At 38.6% G+C, this 21,025-nt stretch overlaps 1 protein-coding gene and 2 pseudogenes across 2 annotated transcripts in view; 1 reads left to right on the plus strand and 2 right to left on the minus strand.

Annotated features, from left to right (window-relative positions):
• Positions 1–21,025, plus strand: part of NR6A1 (nuclear receptor subfamily 6 group A member 1) — a 204,950-nt gene that overhangs the window by 22,374 nt on the left and 161,551 nt on the right. For both annotated transcript variants that reach the window (XM_019658826.1, XM_019658827.1), the window contains exon 2: positions 10,076–10,117. In XM_019658826.1, the coding sequence (XP_019514371.1) occupies positions 10,076–10,117 (42 nt within the window). The remainder of the gene's footprint in view (positions 1–10,075; positions 10,118–21,025) is intronic.
• LOC109391348 (signal peptidase complex catalytic subunit SEC11A pseudogene) lies at positions 1,070–1,762 on the minus strand (annotated as a pseudogene).
• LOC109391349 (60S ribosomal protein L7 pseudogene) lies at positions 6,846–7,608 on the minus strand (annotated as a pseudogene).

Genomic DNA, 21,025 nt, shown 5'->3' on the forward strand with positions numbered 1-21,025 from the left:
TTGACTTCATTTAGGAAAGAACATGTCAGACGGGACCTCTATAATCTTTATCTGTTAGGATATGACTGCCTCTGGGGCAGATATTTGCCAACTGTGTGTAAGGACATCCAAAAGATATATATGGCTTGCTGAGAGTTATTGACAGTCTCTGTCTATTTACATTCTCCCTTTCCTTCCTGACTGACCCAATTCAAGTGCCATTCGCCATCAAGTCTCTTCCAGTTCCCCTAGGAAGAAGTAAGTGCTGTTAAGAAGAAATAAGACCACTGCTGCTAGCTTCTGCGTAAGGACATTTACTTTGTAATTCCCGTGTCCAGTCAGTTGTTTATTTTCCCTTTTACAATATGTAAGACTATAGAGGCAGTCAGCTTTGTCTTCATATCACTTTTGTAATCTAGCATCGTGCCCTGTCCGTTGAAAACGCTAGGTAAATATTTGTTGAATTTAATTTTAGGATGCAGACAAGTTTAGCATCTAAGAAGTAGTAGTTTTTTCCACCCATAATCCTGTTTGTGGAGTATCCTTTGTATTTATGTAGTGCTATAAACCTATTGGTTAAACAACATGTTGGTTGTTATTCTTCTATCTTAACTCCAAGTTTGAATAGTTTTTTAAAATTTCTTTTGGCGTTATCTCATAGATATGATTAACTAGCTTTGCTTCAGATTTCGAAGATCCTGGGGTGAAAGGTTAAAGATGTTGTATGTCTTTGCTGCTACACAATGGATTTCCGAAGCTGGGTGGTAGAAATGGTACTGAGCTGTAAGCATTAATGACTGACTACTATGTAAGAAAGATTAGTGCCCAGAATTGTGTTTCTAATAGGAAGTAATTTAGAAATTATTTAGAGAATATCTGGTAGTTTTTTGGTCTCCTTTGGTTGAAGTGGTCGATTTAGAGAGTTTAGCCAAATCATTTTGTTATTAGGATTTTTTTTTTTTGGCTCAACCTTTTAATATAAAAAATTCACGAATGTACAAAAATGCAAAAGTGTGACAATGACAACATATGAAATCCTGTGATTGAAAGTCCCCTCGGGTGCACGTGGTGGTGCACACACACCTGCCCACACAGACTCTGGCGTGGAAACACAAACTAACACCAACCAGTGCTACCAAGAAGTGCCACCACGTGTGCTCTCCACGCCACCAATCACAGACCAGCATCTACTCCAAACATCAGTAACAAAAAGTGCGGCATCTTCCAGAAACAGCAAGGCAGGCTTCTTACTCCTGATGGACCAGCACAAATAAACCCAGCAAAAACAGCACTGCGTACTTAAATTTAGGATAGTCATTCATGAGGATCGTCACAATCCCAATATAAGGAACAAATCCCCTCGCTCTTCCCACAACATCTTTTTTCTCTAGCCAATGTTGTCCTTGTTTATAGAGGCCTCGATCATCAACTGCATTATTATCTCCTTTGGTCAAAAACTTGATGTGTCCATTTTGCTTTTCATGAATCTTCAAGACTCAGTGAACTATAGGGATCTCTCCTCCTTCTATCCGAAAACAACAATTTCTCCCACTCGTATGGAATCTTCAACTCGATTTATTAGAAAGAGAAGATCTCTATGAAATGCAGGTTTCATGCTGCCACTGAGCACCACTACAATTGGACTTTCACTTCCAGTTATGACCATTAACCCCTTCCAGATCATTAGTGCCAAGGAGACAATCATTCCAAAATTTAGGACTTGGTAATAGAGCTGCCGCTTGTTCATCTGCCGCACATTGTCCAAAAAATTTAGAGACAACATGGTGGGGCCAGGGAGCGGGACATAGATAAGAGAGAGGGCGCGATGTGACTGGCAGACGGAATGGCTGGCGCCGGGCTGTTATTAGGATTTTTTAAATGCACATTTATCTGTTTATGAAAACAGTATATTTTCAGTCCGAAAAGTAGAATGGAGGGGAAAAAATCATCCATAAAGCCCACACTTAGAAATAATCTCGGGGAAAAAATATAGACCAAAATGTGCCTTTTCATGTATATGGCGTGTGTGTGTGTGTGTGTAGCTGAGCTTATTTTGAGAGAACAATTTTTTTTTCTTAAGTTGCAGAAAAGGAGTTTATTCAAAGAAAAAGATACATTTCAAAGAAACAGAAGCAGGCCCCAACAGTAGTAGAGAATGGCTCAAGGGCCATTATTAGGAAAAAAAGTACACTCCAAAGAGTTTGGAGCGGAGCCTGAGCGAGGCAAGGCTCAAAATGCTCAAAAGCCTTGAGAGAACAATTTTATGTCATGTGTTTTAAATACGGTATTTGTCCATTATAAAGTCTTGATAAACATTTACAATGTTTGCAAAATACTCCATTTAATAGAGTGCTATAATTTAATTAATCCTGTGGTTGAATTTTTAGGTGGCTTCCTATTTTGTACTTTTTATTGTTGACCCTTTTCTTAGGATAAATTTCCAGGATCCAAAGGGACAGACATCTTCAAGGCCCATCAAGCATCCATGCTGTTCCATTTTTATATGGTAGTTTTCAAAGAGAATAAGGAAAAGGCACATTCTGCTGCCTGTGGGGCGTCTCTTTGGTTGCTTCTGCTCCTCACTAATGGATTTCCTGAGCAGATCTGGCTTCTACGGTTCCATCAAACCATCTGTTGAGGATGGTATGGGAACTTGCTGAAATGACCTCAAAAACTCTCTGTGTTCAAACTAATTTCTGGCCTATGTGAAAATGAGCCAAAAAAGCTCCTTCACTTTCCTTACTCCTGCTGGGAGCAACTTAATAATTTTTTCAAAAGAAGCTGGTTCTTGCCTAATTATTTATTCTTTCATTTATAGTTTTATACTTTGTTTTTATCTGGTTGGTGAAGTTACTCTGATTCTGATATGGACATCTTGGATTATTGAGGAGGAGGAGGTTTGTAAATGGACTCATAAGGTGTGGTATTTCTTCTTGGACGCTGAGGCCCTGCTGTTGTGGTCGTGTCAGGGTTTGTTCTATGAAATAATGTCAGATTTCCTTCTATCTGGCTTTTGCAATGTAGATACTGGGCAAAGGTGGGGTTTTATTAGTCAGACTGCTCTGAATAGAAGTTCTCTTGGTTTGACTTGTGGCTTTCCATATAACACAGTATAATAATCTCTTTTAACCTATAAGATGTAGCTACTATTCAGTAAGAATCTTGTAAAGCGTCAAGCCAATGCCTGGCACATAGTAAAGATTCAATAAATGGCAACTGACAAGATTGTTTTATACATTTTCTTGTATGTGTACATTTTGAAATTTATTTAACCTCCAGGCTGAATCGAAGGATTATCAACAATCCCTTTTGTTACTCCAGAGAACCAGAAATTGTAAATGAAAGATGTCAGAGGCTCATCAGTACATGCAGTTTTCTGAGAAATGCCTGTATTATATTTCCATAGAAACACTAATGACCTCTGACTCATCAAATCGAATTGCCTTCCTAAACTGTTTCCACCTTCTGAGTCTGTATGCACAGCCTTGAAGTTGTGTACTGTTTTTATTTTTTTTTAAATGTCTTAAAATTGAAATGTCATAATCTTGGGCTGGCTTTTCTGTTTTCATTCTGGTTTCAAGGCTGTAATTACAAAGCTGGAAGCTTGAAAAACTGTATGAAAGGTGATGTAGGTTGATCAGATGGAAGTTTATTAATGTTTCCATAGAAATGTAGACACTTTATGAGCAACATTTAAGCTGAGCAAATAAATATGTGGGCGCGATAGGTTATATAATTGAGTCCTTGGCTTCCCCTCCCCCCACTCATTTTATTTGCCCCTAAGATTTCATGTCAAGAAAATAACATTAGGAAAAGGGCATTGTTTTTGTTGCACTTTTTAAAATGTGACCTTGACATTTGTGGGTAGAGAAAGGGAAATATAACTTGAAGCTCTGCCAGCCAGTGCGGACTTGTGGGGCTATGTCCCTGCATTCAAAAGCATTTTCTGTTATTCCTGAAGTATGGTTTATCATGTTGCCTAAGAGAAACAAAAGCTAATGGCCCAAGTGGCACTCCACTCACTGGGTAGAAAGGGAAGAGGCAGATGTGAATTTAATGCTCAGTCAGTCCAAAGAAATGTGTTTTTGGATCTGCTTGGGTCTGGGACTAGCTTGCAGGCTGCAAACCTGGCTATAAGGCAGGCCATGGCCTAGCTAGCTAACATTTGTTGCCCAAAACAAAAAACAACTACAGTCTTTCTCACCCTCTACCCAAGCCATGCATTGTACCAAAAAGAGTCTAGAAGATGGAATTGGGGGAGGGCCCTGAAAAATGGGAAATTCCTAGAATTTCAGGAGCGGTGGATGGTTTCCCATGTGTATGTTGACTACCCAACAAAGCTCCTTTTTTTTTTTTCCCCTCCTTTTCGCTTTGTGCTTTTAGTTTCCTGGTTGAAATTTTAGAGCCCGTATATTGAAGGCTTCAGAGCAGGGCTGACAAACTTCCAAGGTGTATACGTTTGTTCCTTTCCTCAGTGACTCGGTTGCCTAAAGAACAAAAGCCAAAAACAACTCGTGTGTATGGCAGTTAAAAACCATTTATGATATGTCCCTATCTAGGGCTCCAGCCCATCAAATTTACCGGGTGACATTGTTTCCTCTCTGCTCATGCCCTTGTGTCTTCCTCTGCATATGTTTCTCGAACAGCCCTGTCTGTCTGGTGAATGCTTGCATATCGTTTTTACATGCCTCTGGCCCCATGGTCGTTGCTTCTGCTCTATTGATCACAGCTACCAAGCACTTTCTATTGACCTAAGTATGTCATCACACTGAATCTTCACAACAATCTACAAATGAGGATGTTGGCTCAGAGAGGTGAAGCCACTTCCTAAGATGACATACTTAGTAAATGATGGTGTTGGGACTCAAACTTACTCTCATATCAAAATTTATGCTCTTAACTACTCTGCACTACTTCCCAGTTGCATCTTATCCATCTGTCTCAATTTACCTGTCTATCGTTTATTCCCTACAGTTAATTTTTGTAAGTTATTTTTTATTTCACTATCTTTATTTCATTAGGCTTTCTTTCTGTTTTTATTGTAGTAGAATATATATAACATAAAATTTACCTTTTTAACCATTTTTAAGTGTACATTTCAGCTGCATTAAGTACACTCACACTGTTGTGCTTTACAGCTAATTTTTGTCCATTCTGTACCCCTTTAGACTATTTATTCTCTGCCAGTAGGGACAGTCTTGTTCATATGTATATCTTCCAAGCCAGGACCTGCTACAACATGGGGAGGTACTTAATAACATTTCAAGGAATAAGTGACTGTATTTGCAGGCTGATGGAAATATTTTTCTGATAACAACTGACATACTTATAAATTGGATAGTAAATAACACTAGCATAAGCATTTCCGAAGTTCATTTTCTTTAAAGCTGTAACAGAATCCAAAAGGTAGTATAATAAATTTAGCAAAATAGAAAGCCTCTTTCTAGTCTTATCTTGTCCATCATAATAGCCAGTGGCCTTATGTGGCTACCTTAATTAATTAAAATTAAATAAAATCAAAGATTCAGTTCCTCAGTTACAATAGTCACATTCTAAGTGCTCAGTAGCCACATATAGTTAGTGGCTACCGTATTGGACAGTGTAGACAAAGAACATTTCCATTGTAGGAATTTTTATTGGACATCACTGTTTTAGACTTTAAAGGCAGAGGAGCTTGAACTGGAATTCATTGTGATGGCATTGTGGTTTAGTACTATTGCTTTTTGGAGAATTTGAATTCAACTCTAACTCAGACAGATGCCCTTTTCACTATGCATTTCTCTTCTGAGTTAAAATATGGTAAGTGAATATAAGGTTTGCACTGGATTTCAGATTGCTTATGAGCACACTGACTTGGTGATATATCATCTTAGGAAACAATCTGTGTTTCTTGTCTGTCCCTTTTTAAAGCAATTTATGTCACCAGCCAAAGATTTCTCAGAACATATCTTACCTTATCTGTTTAACATGTTGTAGTCTGTGAGGCGGATGGTTTTGGGGGTATGTTTATGTATTTGTGTGGCTTAGGAGTCTGGTTTTTGCTGAACAACTCTGATATCCTTTGCCTTGGTGTTGGATTGAACTGAACAAACGTTGGGGTTACTTCTAGCAGTGATTTGGATTCTTCAAGCCAGGAATCATTTTGCTAGCTATAATAGATCTGTTTGCTGAGACCCTGGGAATGGTAGCCAGATCTAGCCATTCCATTCACTTGTCATCTGGAGGTAGGATTAGCATTGTTCTCCGTATCTCCTCAGGCCTCCTGCACTAATGGTGATCTGTAAAACCAGAGACAACATTATTAGCCAGTGGTCTCAGGGCTGGGTGGAGGAAATGTAGATATAGTTACTGAATTCCATAATCAGGGCTCTTGTGACCGTGAAAGGAATTTGTTTTAAGGCAAATATAGAGTCCTTCTTTCTCAAGGGGTAGCAAACATCTGGAATCACTGCATCAAGCAATTTACAGGCTCAAAATATAAACAAAGGTTCAAAAATCATAGTATATACGACTAAAGTGATATTAGTGATGTTAGGGTTCCATCCCAGGTCTTTGAGAACGGTCATGAATGGGTCAGCAGTTACCTTCCTATAATGCGTTCTTTGCTACCATAGACACAGCACTGGATTGGATGGACCTAGAAATTAGTTAGGAGTAGTTCACATACGAGTATGTTGAGCTCTGACTTCGTCAAGTACTGGGCAGAGCCTTTACATACACCATCTCATTCGACAGACCGATAAGGTAGATACTGTTGTTAACCCCAATTTATTTATTTGTTTGTTTGTTTGTTTGTTTATTTTCAATTTGAAAGCAGTCACTGTTTATTAACTGATCAGATTACAAAAATAACCATGGTAGATTCCTTAGTCCATCCTTCTAATAAGCCTGTTGACCTGGTTTTCCATTGCCAGCATCTCCACCTTCCACAAAATGAGTTGTCTTTTTCTTCATTCTACCTAGTGGAGAAGATAATTTGAAGGGCCACAGGAAGTTGTTTGCTTCTTTGAAGCATTTTCCAAAAGTATAGATCTCCTGAATCAGATCCTCCATGAGATGATGCCATATTTACCAAGAGATTGAACAATCAATGAGTCATCTGTCTGGGCAGTTGGCTTTTTGTTGCTTTTGCCATAACCATGCTTGTAGGTCATTTCATTTACTGACTTCAGGTTTCGTACCCCCATGCAATGTATGGTTCCACAATCCTCAGCGTGCTCATTGAGGCCTGTTGAGTTTAACAACCCTCCGCATGCTAATTGACGCCATTGACGATCTGGTGAAGGTGAAGAAGCTGCAGTACCTTTCGGACCTTTGGCCTCACACCGTTGGTGCCTCTGATCCTCATGACAAATGCCAATCTGGGTTCCGCAGGTACATAGAAGTTGCCAGCTTGTCTTCCATCGTAGGCATTCAAATCTCAGGTCTGTACATCTGCCTGTGTTCTTGGTGGTAGTGCTTAGCTTTTTAATAGATAAGCTTCCTTCTTGCCTTTCGAAGCATCTTTTGGGCAAACTTCTTTCTTAGGTGCTTGATCTTCAGCTCTCTGATAGTCTCTCGCTTTTTGTTAAGGGTTTCTGGTACAGTAGGAACCTTCTTCTCTTCTGCACCCTCCATGATTCCGGCCAAAAAAAGGGCTATTGTTAACCCCAGTTTATAGCAAGGTTAGGGTCCATATTATTTGGGTCATATGCACTGAAAGTGTAAAAGGGAGAAATCTCCCAAGAAAAAGCAGGATGCCATTAACAGAAGGGGGCAGTGGTTACTAGGCAGATAAAAGCAAGAGATGGCCACTTTAACTATTTGTCTTAGTATTTTCTTTGTTTTTTAGTCACCCTCTCTATATTTTATTTAGTTACTCTGAGTTCAGAATGTTGTTTGTTTTCAGAAAAGGCATTAAGGTTTGTCCTTCCTTAAGACTTCTAGTACAGTCTTTTCATTTAATGTCCAGAATAGGGAGCAACTTGCCTAAAGTCATATAACTAAACTAAAAATGGCTTGGACTAGAACTTGGGCAAGATCTAACTTACTGATTACACTACCCTGCCTTCCCATGCTTTTGTCCTAGTTTTAAGTCAGTTTATATTAAGTGAACGTTTATTCCCAGTTTCACTTCTGGAAGGATGTTCAGTATTGAACCCATTGTCTGGCATCTGTCCACAGCTTCTCTGATTCCCATTTCCTTTATGTAGAAAGGCTTTAAAGTTGCTCTGAGGGGAGCCTTCTCAGGCACCTCAGGCACTTTTAGCAGCTTCCAAACTCTGGTGTTCCAGATCCAATTTTCTCATTCAGACCATCCACACACCTTTCAGGCTACACTTAGATTTTCAGATTTTGTGACTTTCTTGCCCCAGACTGTGACCTAGAGGCAGGTCTGTGTTTTCTGTTCAGTTTATCCTGCATTTGAGCACCTCCCATAATGTATCGGTGACTGTTCTGGGCCTAGAAGCAGTTCCACAGGTGGGTATGACCTGGTTCCCACCCTCGAAGAGCTCACTTTCTAGAGGAGGCAGATATTTAAATTGTTCCTTTATCTTTTGGTGAATGCAGGAGGGGCTGCTCCTTTTTTCCATATTTTCCAGTGGTGGTGATATTTGAGCTGGATCTTGAAGGATGACTAGTTCTTCACCAAGTGGAGAAGGAGGAGGAAACACAGGAAGGCAAGAAGGGATGTGTGTGGCATGTTTGGTGCATGGTGTGGCCAGAACAGTCAGGATTGCAAAGGGCTTTTCAAAGTTGTGTTTAAACAGTTGACCTGCTACTTGAAGCCCTCGTCTCCATGTGACTCCCAGGTGCTGGTCTGGCCTTTGGTTCCCTAGCTCTGATAGGAAATGTGCTCTTATACCTGTAGTCCTAGTTTTGCTCCATAATTTTTGAATTTACTGTTGTGATACTACGTTGATGTTTATTGAACAGCTACTTTGTTCTTGTGAGAGGTAATAGGGATATACCTATGAACAAGACAGCCAGGGGCCGGCCGAGTAGCTCAGTTGGTTAAGAGCTCGCTCAAGAGTTTGAGCTCTGAGCAACAGTGGTTCAAGTCCAGCCCGAGCTGAGCAACCGCTGAGCTGCCAACAGGTAGCAGGATGGCTCAGCTAAAAAACAAAACAAAACAAACAAACAAAAAAAACAAAACAAAAAAAACAAGACAGCCAGGTCCCTTGCCCTGTGGAATGAACATTTTAATAGTGGAATCAGACATTTGAACAAGTACTTTCTTGTTGATGAATACACAAAGTATTATAGAAAATTATAATGGAACTTTGACCTTGTGTATGAGACAAGGGTAAGGGAGGCAAGAAAAAGCATTTCTGAGGAAATATTTAAACTGATAATGAGTAGAAAGCAAACCTGAGAAAGTTGGCAGTCATTCCAGGAAAAAACAACTTTTCATCAACTATATATAGAACATCAACTATGTGCTTGCCTTTTGCTGTGCTTGATTTTTCTCTTCAGTATAATAGTTACACACCAAGCAGACAGATGTAGATCAGACTTTTGGGGCCTGAAATATGCTTTGAAGAGGTATTTATTCCAACCTGGATGCCATACTTATTAATGGAAGAATTGCTTCCATTTGTGTGTATAGGTAAAATTTTTCAGCATCTGTGAAAATTTTAAGTAAAATTACCCTGTTTGATATTTGTCGTAAGTTCATATTTTGTGTATTTTGCTTTCTTTTGGAAAATAATTGATAATGTTAAGTAGAACATGACAGATATTAAATGAATTCCAGTTTTCCTATGAATTTTTTTCCCCGCTAACATTGCTAATTCATAATTATTAGTGCTGTTGTTTACTGAGCCCCTACTGTGTGCCAAGGACCGGGCTAAATAAGCACTTTATATTAGTATCTCACTTAAAAAAATCTCATTAGTACCCTGTGGTAAGTGCAGTTACTATCTTTTTTTAATTTAAAGATGATGAAATGAAGGCTTAGAGAGCTAAATTGTTATAGAGCTAGGATTTAAATCCAAATTTGACTTTTGAGTCTGGATTTTTTTTTTTTTTTACTTTCATATTTGCATTTTCATCTGGAGTCCCTTGGAGTAATTTAAGAATCATAATCTCTTTTTCTTACTGTTTTTCTCTTTAGGTTTTTGTCAGGATGAATTGGCAGAACTCGACCCAGGCACTAGTAAGTTCTGAATGTTCCCCAGTGTTCATGACTAAAAAAAGGATGTGTGTGTGTACTTTTAAAAGTATAACTGAAGATGTCACTGATAGGCCTTATGGACTCAGATTTTATTTCACTTTAATTTATAATTATGGGGAGGGCATTGTATCTTTTCTAGTTATGTTTTTTTTCTTCTCCTAATACTCAGTGGCTAGAATCTAGCCATTTAATAGAAAATTGGTTTGCTAAAAATTTCTATTTGATATTTATTTCCTTTTCCCATTCTCCATCCTCCCATGAAGCCAGTAACAACAAAAATTGTGCTCTTATGTATGCACACATACAACCATATACCCACAACTACTTTTCTAAAGTATTGACTAGTTTTGACATAACTTTTTTCAAAGAAGAATTATGTTTGGTTTAGATATTTAAAATCAATAACATTTGCACCACAGTTTAATTTCTGAAGCACCTTCACCTGCATTCTTAAGGGTAAGGTACTAGAGTGACCATTTCAAGGTCTAATTAAATTATGCTTCTCAGGACTATATAATTCTTGATCAGAGATAATCGTCTGTGTTTCCAGTGTTCTCAAAATGTGGCATACGTCATCCTCAGATATGGTTATAACTATTAGAAATAGGACACTGGAATATCTAGTGTATACAGAGTTTATTTTGCTGTAATGCCAAAAGGTCGATTAATAGTTTGGATTGAGAATTCATGAGATGATTCAGAGTTATTTTTCTAGTTCTGGTACTTTTTAGGGTCATAGGGCTGGCTTTTTGTCACCATCCTGCACATAATCAGCTCTCTGACGTTATAGACCTTCTCACGTATTTTCCCTACACACCTTAATAGTATAAACGTATATGTTTGTTTACCTAATACTTACTAATTGTGAGGCAAAATGCTCACCAAACACCAGGGAAATAGATTTGTCTTTCTAGAAGTTGGAAAGTTCAGAATCAGTTTTGTAGGTAGTATAGGCTCAGTTTACCCCACCCTACCACCCGAAATCCCAGTACCTATGAGTGAACACAGTTTTCTCTTTGTCCTTCTCTGTGAATAGCCTTCACTTCGAAGGAGGAAAAGGTACATTCCCGAGACATGAAACATTTTTGGATACTAGGAAGGACATTGAGATGCTCTGTAATGTTTCAGACAGAATTACACATAAAACACACCAGATAATTGAGAACTCAGTTAAATATTGAGTGTTCTCTCTGCTCCAGGCCCATTTTTACCCTCCAGGGATACACAGATAAGTCTGGGTCCTGCCCCCATGTAGTAACTGTCTATTAGAAAATATTTCCTTGTCTGGAAATATTTGAAAAAAAACTTTTTAAACCTCTAGTTTAGCACATAGTAACCAAACTTATTCTCCTTTTCTGTACTTAGTAGCAATTCAAAATAGTTCATGCTCATCTTCTAAGAAAGGCCCCTGATATTCTCATAATGATTATTACTGAATGATTCTTCTTTCTGGGCCATCTGATCCTAACCCATTTAACATTTCTACATAGAATCTCTAGCTGGATATGATTTACAGACCTCTCCATTCCATGAGGATGAACGAAGACTGAATCATAATTTTATGTATCAGTACAGAATGGGAGCCATCCAGGAAAAAAAAAAATCGCCTTTCTTTTAAAAATTGTACTTAGCTTATGTGGCTAATGTTCTTAATCCCTATATTATCTTCGTGAAGTTAGTAGTGTTTTTATTCTTTCTCTTTGAAGAAATACATAAAGATCTGATATTATAATAATGAGCTGAAGTAAAGATTTTATCATCTTAATCTGAACCAGTCTTCGGGTTCAAATGAGCATGCTCAGCCCTACTGAGTGATAGGAATCCTTAAATCTAAGATGGGCTGTATGTGTTGTGTTAAATTGATTATTGTTGAGACTGCAGGTTTCCTGGCTTCTGACTGGGAAGGATTGACATCTCCTAGTTGATACTTCATGACTTTTGCACGTAAGATTGAGAATAATAGGGATTTCTCTGTGATGCATCTTTGGAATTCAGAGATCCCAGTGTCTCCCCTAATCTCTGAATTCCTGATAGGGAAAGCCTGCTCATATTGGCTTAATTTGGAACAGGAAGTACCATTGTTGCTGATTTCCCATTGTGCCCCACAGTGATTGTAGACAGCAAGTTTAGGACTACAGGTGGGATATGTTGGAACTAGATGAGGAAGGAATGACCTTGTCCAGTTCAAATACCCCCCCCCCTTTTTTTTTAAGCCTTTTCTGTGATAGAGCAGATGGATAGCCATGTTTAGAATATGGGCAGCTGTTCACACTCTTAACTGCCTTCCTATGATTCCTGGGCTTCCTAGAGTCCAATGTTACGGCACAGGTTCAGGCTAAGTTCATTTCTACAAGAAGCATCTCTGTACGCTGCCCATTAGCATAAGCTAGGGACAAGGGCAGTCAAAGGTCAAGAGAAGTTCAAAACAGCATAACCTTTCTGTGCTTCTGTTTCCAAATAACCCTAGTCAACCCTGCTCCTCGAGTTTTTTCCTCAGCCATCGTGTTTACCGTGTAGTTGTAAAACTCAAGAGAACAAGGACTGACTTGATACAAGGAAAGTTAAGAGAATTAGAAGGCATTGTTGCTTAAAACAGGAGAAATAATTGATTTATGTGTGGGGGCCAATTAAGCTATAAAACAGGAACAGTAAAGGGACCTGTGACTTCAGGAGAGCTACTTGCCCTGATTACTGTCCCACAGACAAGGGGCTCCCCAATAAAGGCTGTCAGCTTTCTAGGCTAAACTATTAATTCCTTTCATGCCTCTCAGGGATTGTAAACAGCACATAATACAGGAAAACAATTGATACTGTTCAGTCATTGGCCAGATAGAAGGTCAAAGGGTAAATAGTAGGATTAGCAACAGCTGTTCTTCTGCAGTCAAACTTCTGTCCCTTATCTATTTCAGCAAAGCCATTCCTGAGTTTTTGGCCTGTAAATAGTTAATTCCATTTTTTCTTCTTGTAAAATAATCCTATAAATAATTAGAGAATAAACATTGACCAAAATTGAAAATACTCATTTTAATGCAGTTTCCTAAGTTGAAGGTGAGCATTCTTTTTGGTATATGCTGACTATGTTGTTTAATGTTCAAAGGGTATTATCTCAAGGAAAGTAACTACTTGAAATCAAATAGTAAGAGCTTTTTAGCTGTTTTTATTCATCATCTGCTTAAGGATCTTGGTATAGCTTGATTAAAAGAAAAAAACATGCCTTTGTTTAAGCTGGTAGTAGGACAATGCAGGTTCATTGTGGAAAACACTGGAAGAAAAATACAAACACCCCTAATCCCACCACCTGGAAATAACCATTGTTTCTTATTTGAGAATATATCCTTCATTTGCGTCTGAGCTTATTTTTTTACGTAAATAAATAGGAATCATAATATATACAATATACACAATTTTGTATCCTATTCTCTACCTCCCCCCCACCCCCCAGCATTACATTGGGAGCATTGTCTCAAGTCATGAAACATTTTTCATAAATATTTTTAATAGTAGGATAACGTTTCATTGTAATAAGTTTACCATGATTTATTCAACCATTTTTCTATTATTAGGCAGTTAGATTGTTTCCAGTTTATTTTACATTATAAATAATGCCACAATGAACATGTTTTTTATATAGTTTTCTTGTCTGCCTTTCACTTGAGCCCTTTAGCTTTTTATATAAGCCAAAACTCTTCAGAATTAAGAGCATAGACTCTGGCTCAAGGTTGCTTGGTTTCAACTTGGCTTCAGTATTTAGTAGTGCTGTAATCTTGGCCAAGTTACTTATTTAGTTTCATTATTAGACATTTATATACCACACAAAATGATAACCCCCATAAGTCTATCACCCATCTGATACTCTACATAGTTATTACAGTATTGACTATATTCCCTATGCTGTACTATATGTGACTATTTTTTAAAAATTATAGTTGACATTCAATATTATTTTTTATTAGTTTCAGGTGTACAGCATAGTGGTTAGATTGGCTAAGTTATTTAACCTCTCTGTGCCTCCGTGTTTCCATCTGTAAAATGGTGACAATAAAAAGCTATCCCTACTTTACAGGGCTGTTGTGAGGATTAAATAAAGTAATATATGTATTTAAAATAAATCTTGGCAAATGGTAAACACTATTAACTGTATGCTATTCTAGGCTATGCTGCATAATGTTGAACTTCTCAGTCTCTCTGTACTTACGGGTTGTTGTAACTGCACTTTATTCAATTAAACTAGCCTGTGTTTCTTAATGACACAAAGATAAATCATTCCAGATGTTAACAGGTGTAAGTTACTGCTTCAAGTAAGTAGTTCCAGCAGAGGACCAGAGCTCATACACTGTTGACCAGTTTGGCCAAGACTATTTTTTGCCATCTGGTTGACTTTTAGAATGTTTTGGGCCCCTTCCCCCAACCAGCAGCAGGTAACCTCCCAAATGACCATCTGCCAACCCATTTATTTAACCTCTTAGGAAACTAAAGAAGTTAACCCTCTGTTTATTTAAAACAAATACTCAGATTATACACTCAATAGCAAGGCCTTATAGAGAGCATGCTGAGGACAAAAATTATGCAATTAAAAACATGTCCATTTCCATTTTATAAACACTACAGACTTTGGATTCTTGCTGACCCAGACTTTAAAATATATATGTACGTATATATGTGTTTTTTACTGATCAGGAACCTAGATAAAGGAGCATTTCAAAAGAAACTTGAAAGTTAAATTAATCTTTGCCATCTCTTGCCATCCTGATGGATGCCCACCAAGCAGGGATCCATGGGTGATGGTGGGATGAACAGGCAAGATAAAAAACAGCTTTAGAATAAGACAACCTAACTTCACTAGCTTGCTTTGGCTTTGTATTCATCTGTCAAGTATTCTGGGATCTCAAGGAGGCTTTCTGTGGATCCTTCAAGCTACAAAAGAGAAACGTACATCTCAGCTAAAGTAGCCATAGGATCTATTCAAATTCCCATATTTTGTATCATGTCCTAATGGGTCCATTCCTAATTGTCAAACTTATGTGTCACAATTTTTGATCTCAGAAAACAGTTCGTATAAGCCCAAGTGTGGCCTGAAGGGAATGAACTGAAGGCTGTGTGTTAGAGATCAAGGAAGGAAAGAAAATTAGGACTTACCGGGCATTCCTTATGTACCAGGGCACGTTGCATATGTTCAGTAGGAATGAGAAGGGTATATCATATAAATTTAATTTTAAATTTGACTTGGTAATAATACTCAGTCCATTGTTCTTTCCTTTCTTCCCCACTTCTCTTTTTCTGCTTTGATGTGTATGCCAAGCTAAGACATAACCCTAAGGGACTCTGGTTTAGTTAGGAAGACAGATACAAAATTTGATGATATGTGGCTTGTAGTAAATAATAATGATGATGATGATAGTTAAAATTTACTACACACTAAATGCTTCACATGTGTTTTTCATTAAGCACTCAAAAACTTGTTTAAAAAGATACTATCACTATTTTAAAAGTTGAAAACACTGAGGCCTGGAGAGGGTAAATGACTCACCCTAAAGTATGTAGTGGAGAAGTATGTGAGACTTCAGAGCTGCTGTTGCAACTAATCTTTATCCTGTCTCTAGTGCTCTTGACTGTGAGAAGGCTCAAAAGCTAATGGAAGAGTTTGAGGCAGTATAATGATTTCTAACATATATAATGGGGGCTTTTTGTGTACAGAAGAATAAAGACTTCTAAGTGTCATTTGGACTTTTTTGATTATCAGAATGATTCTGGACACAAGATAGAATAATTTACTGTGGAATAGGTTCTCAAAGAGACTTCTTCTGTGGCTCAAGTTCAGAATTTATCCACTTTTGTCAGACAGGTTCTTTCCTGAAACAAATGAAGATAAGTTCGCAAATCTCCCTTACTTCCTCTTTATGTCACCTTTCCTCCACAACATTCTGTTAGTGATTTAGGTAGTATTTTGCATTCATAACTGTTCCAAGAGTCTGCTTCCAAAACTTCAGCTGAATCTCCTGGATCACTGCTAGATCAGGTCTCCTGAATGTGTGACCTTTTGCTGAGGAGTTCCTTTCTGATAAGGATTCTTTAGAACAGGCTAGGGGTGGCAGGAGATCCAGAGCTTAGGCTGAGCTCTCATCCCCTTGACCTCTGCCCCTATTTCAGAGTTCAGACTGACTTGGTAGAGACTCCCTATGGAGCCAAGAGTTTAGGATTTGTTTACAATTGATGAAAAGATAGTATTGCATTCAAAGGCAGTTGTTGGGTCCTTGGAGAGTCATGGATCTCGGCCATTATCTCTGGTGGGTGCACAGAATGTGTGAACATGTGGGCCTGGAGATGGGTAATGGTTGACTAAGAAGGAATGACAGGATACTTGGAGGCTGCTGGTTAGGATGCTGAAATGTTCTTTCTGTGCGAGCAAGTACTGCAGTAGGATCTTAAGAGCAGAGAAAGAGTCATATAAGCCTATGTTTTATTTCATTTAAAAAAGGCTGAAAGTGGTTGTTGAAATTCAGTGTATGAGAACAAGGGGGATGTATGGGAATTTTTCTCTTTTTTGATGTCTCACCAAAGAGAAAATTTGCTGTGTTAAGAAACGTGTCAAGTAGTGGAGGGAAACCCTAGATTGCTAAAGCCACCCTCTTCAAACTTATGCATAGTTTTACAAATTAGTATTTTCTCCAAAAATCTCATGGTGCTGTGTGTATGCTGGGGAGAGTATAGCAACTCATTCCCAAATGAGTCATCATATACATTTTCTGGGAACACTTTGGTCAACAAAGACCACTCTTTAGCCTCTGTACCTGAAGTTACATAGCTTTTTTTTGTGTGTCCAATATTTGTTGTTGATATGAATCTGAAAAAATGATAAGCACCTTTTTTTGAAGAGTGCTAACAGTCACTGTGGACCAAAATTGAACAAATACATAGGAAAAGATGAACTTCATGAATAATAAGGTTCAAAGTGAAAATATAGTGTTACATCTTTTTTACGTTAGCATAAAATTCCATGCACTAAATGTAGTCTGGACTAGAGATGTATTTTGTTTGACTACCCAAATACATAAAAGCATGTTAGTTGCCAAAATTTAAAAGTTGCAAGAATTTCAAAACATTTTGGGTTATGGCCTTGATAAATTAGAAGGTCTGATGCTGTGCCTAGATTTCTACCTGGCACCTGTTGGCTGGAACAGAGTAGTGGCTGCCCTCTAAGTGAGCATGCACTCTCAGGTTTATCATAAACCCATGCAAGCCTCCTTCATCTATTTGTTTGTCAGTCTTCTGTAGGTATTTGAGTTTGTATCTCCTACATTAAAGAATGATAGTTGTTAATGCAGATGAAGATGAGGGAAAATGGGAATTCCTGGGGGTGTAATCTAATACCTGTCAAAACTGAAAATGTGCAGGTTTATTTTTGCAGACTTAGCCGTTTAAAATTTAAAATTGCAGGGCCAGCCGAGTGGCACATCGGTTGAGGGCTGGCTTGGGATGCCAGAGGGCCCCGGTTCGGATACCACATGTGAGGGCCAGTGACGCTGCCCTCTGCAGCTAGGATGCTGAACGGCAGCTCGACCTGGAGCTGGGCTGCCATGAGTCGCCAGCGATGGCAGGTGGGTTGCCATGGGCTACCGTGTGTAGCCGGCAGCCAGCGTGACCGGCTGCCGCTATGAGCGGCCTTCCAGAAGCCGGCGACTGATCTGCCTTGCCCGGGAAGAGCGCAATGATGGTGCCAACTTGGGCCAGTGAAGCAACAACGTCCACTGGACAAAGGATAGCAACTTGTCTGTTCCCCTTCCCCCAATTCCCCAATAAAAATCTTAAAAAAAAAAAATTTAAAATTGCAGATATAGAAATTCATACATATTCATAGGTATTTATCCTATAACAAATGACAGGTATGCAAAATTACAAAAATTGTATATTCATAGATATTCCTTTCAGAATTTATAATAGCGAAAAAAAAAATGGAAGCACTTGAGTGGTTAAATGGATTGTGGTTATCCATGCAATGGAATATTATAGAATCATTAAGGAGAAGGCAGATTTTTTTAGTCTGGAAGAAGATACACTGAACTGTTTGTTAACAGTGGTATCTTTGGGCAAATGGGATTGCAGGGTAACTTTCATTATATCTGTGTTTTGATTTTTTTTTTTTAAACAAGGCTCTTGTATTAAGAAAAAAGATACAGTATGTATTTTATAAAACTCTGTGGTTCTCATTTCAGCTGCCAAGTTTCCAAGGCTGTTCTGCCAAATTGAGCCACCTGGGCTCCAGCTTCCGACTTAGATCAAGATTTTACATTCAGAATCTCTTATCTTGAGATCACTCTGAGGAAGGGGAATCAGTGTCCTCAAGTAGCGGGAACCATGTTGAAGCCCCAGAACAGGGTAAAAGCCTTGAGTAACATTTTCAGGCTTCTCCTTGCATCTCTGCCTCTTCACTAATCAAGCTACCAGAATTTGCCTCCATTTCAGTGTCAGGCTTGACGCTGCTGTACTGTCAAGAATAAAGGGAGCCCTAGTAGCTTCCCTTATGAACTGTGCTTTCCCGCAGTTGCAGGGTTATGTTGCTGACAGCAACACTAGTGGGGGAGAGCGTGGTGCAGTGGGGAAAAACATGAGTGAGTTTACACCTTCGCCACTTCCTTGCTGAGTGACCATAAGCAATCTGTGAAGTTCAGTTTCTTCATTCATAAAACAGTAATTAATATTCCTTGTTAAGGGTTGTTTTAAAAAATAAGTAATATAACATATGGGAATTGCCCAGCACTTAGCTAAGTAGCTGCCCTAGCCATTCCTACGTGTTTCTCCCTTGCTGAAATACATGATGAAGGGTTTCTAATTTTTTTATTAATACTTAGCATTTACTATGCTAATGGTTTTGAAACATTATCTCATTTATTCTTTCTGGCAGCTCTATGAGGTTGTTCTCAGCTCTTGTTCTCCCCATTTCACAAATGAGGAAACGGAGACATTAATACTTGGCTAAGGTCACGCAGTTGGTAAATGGCAGAGCTAGAGCCTGTGTGCTTTCAAAGCCAGTGTTCTTTTTTAAAATAATGGTATGATTTGCATACAATGAAATGCACAAATAATAAGTGTAAGGTTCAAATAGTTTTCACAAATGCACATACCCTTGTAATCCATGTTCCGTCAAGATACAGCCCATTGCCGTCCCTTCAGAAAATTCCCTTATGCTTTTTCTCAGTTGATCCCACTCTTCTACCCCAAGAAGCAATAACTTCTGGTTTCTGTCATGAGAGATTAATTTTGCCTCTTCTAGAATGTCATATAAATGGAATCATACAACATGTGCTCTTTTGTGTCTAGCATTTTTTAGCATAACGTTTGAGACTCATCCATGTTGTTTGTTGCAGGTGTTAATAGTTTATTTCATTTCATTTCTGAATAGTATTCCATTGACTGTATCACAGTTTATCTATTTACCTGTTGATAACTGGGCTGTTTATAGTTTTTGGCTGTTATGAATAAAGCAGCTATGAAAATTTTTGTACAAGGTTTTTGTGGATATATTTTTTTTCTTAGACATACGAGTGTATCTAGGAGTTGTTAGGTCATATGGTAGATGTATGTATGTCAAACTTTTCATGAAATTGCTGAATTGTTTATACATTTTACAATTCCAATAGTTTCTGAGTTCCAGTTGTCCCACATCCTTGCAAACATTTGATGGTGTCAACTTTTAACTTTCAGTTATTCTAGTAAGCATGTAATGGGACTGATGTGGTTTTAATTAGCATTTCCCTGATGGCTAATTATGTTGATCACCTTTTCATGCTCGTATTAGCCATTCATATAGTATGTTTTAGAAGTCTCTATTCAAAGTTTTCACTATTTAAAAAAAATCATGTTCTCTGTCCTGTTATTGAGTTGTGGGTATTTTTTATTAATGATACAAATCCTTCATCAGATATATGTGTTGTGAATGTTTTCTATCAATTTGTGGCTTTCTGTTCTACTTTACTCATGTGTTTTTCTGATCAACAGAGTTTTACATTTCTATGAAGTCCAATTTATTAATTTCTTTTGTGATTAATGCTTGCTGTGCCTTCCCTAAGAAATCTTGGCCTAACCTGAGGTGACAAAGGTATTCTTCTGTTTTCTACTAGAAACTTCATGGTTTTAGCTTTCACATTTATGTCCATAACTCGATTTAAATTAATTTTTTGTTGCTATGAGATAGGAATCAAAGTCTTTTTATGTGAATATTCATTTCACCTCCATTTTTTAAAAGATTTTCCTCTGAATTTCTTTTTTTTTTTTTAAAGATTTTATTGGGGAATTGAGGGAGGGGAACAGCACTGGGGAATCGGGGGAAGGGGAACAGACAAGTTGCTGTCCTTTTGTTCTTCAGTCTAGTTTTGGAGGATGTTGCCCATGTTGGTATTATCATTGCACTCTTCCCCGGTGAGGCAGATCGGTCGCCTGCCTCTGGACGGCCACTCATGGTGGCTCTTGGCAGCTCACACCGGCTGCTGGCTGCTCACGTTGGCTGCTGGCCACACACGGTAGCTTATGGCAGCCCCACTGCAGCAGGGGCTGCAGCCTATGCCGTCGCCGGTGACTCACGGCAGCCCAGTTCCAGGTCGAGCTGTTTTGTTCACCATCTTAGCTGTAGAGGTCACAGTGTCAGTGGCCCTCATGTGGGATCCGAACCAGGGCCCTGCTGCTCAGAGCTGGCATCCCCAGCCAGTTCTTAACCAATGCGCGACTCGGCCGGCCCTCCTCTGAATTAATTATTTATTTATTTATTTATTTTTTATTGGGGAATTGCTGGGAGGGGAACAGCGCTGGGGAATTGGGGGAAGGGGAACAGACAAGTTGCTGTCGTTTTTGTTCTTCAATCTAGTTGTGGAGGACGTTGCTTCACTGGCCCAAGTTGGC

Source organism: Hipposideros armiger, unplaced genomic scaffold, assembly GCF_001890085.2.
Source record: "Hipposideros armiger isolate ML-2016 unplaced genomic scaffold, ASM189008v1 scaffold_290, whole genome shotgun sequence".
Taxonomy (NCBI): Eukaryota; Metazoa; Chordata; class Mammalia; order Chiroptera; family Hipposideridae; genus Hipposideros; species Hipposideros armiger.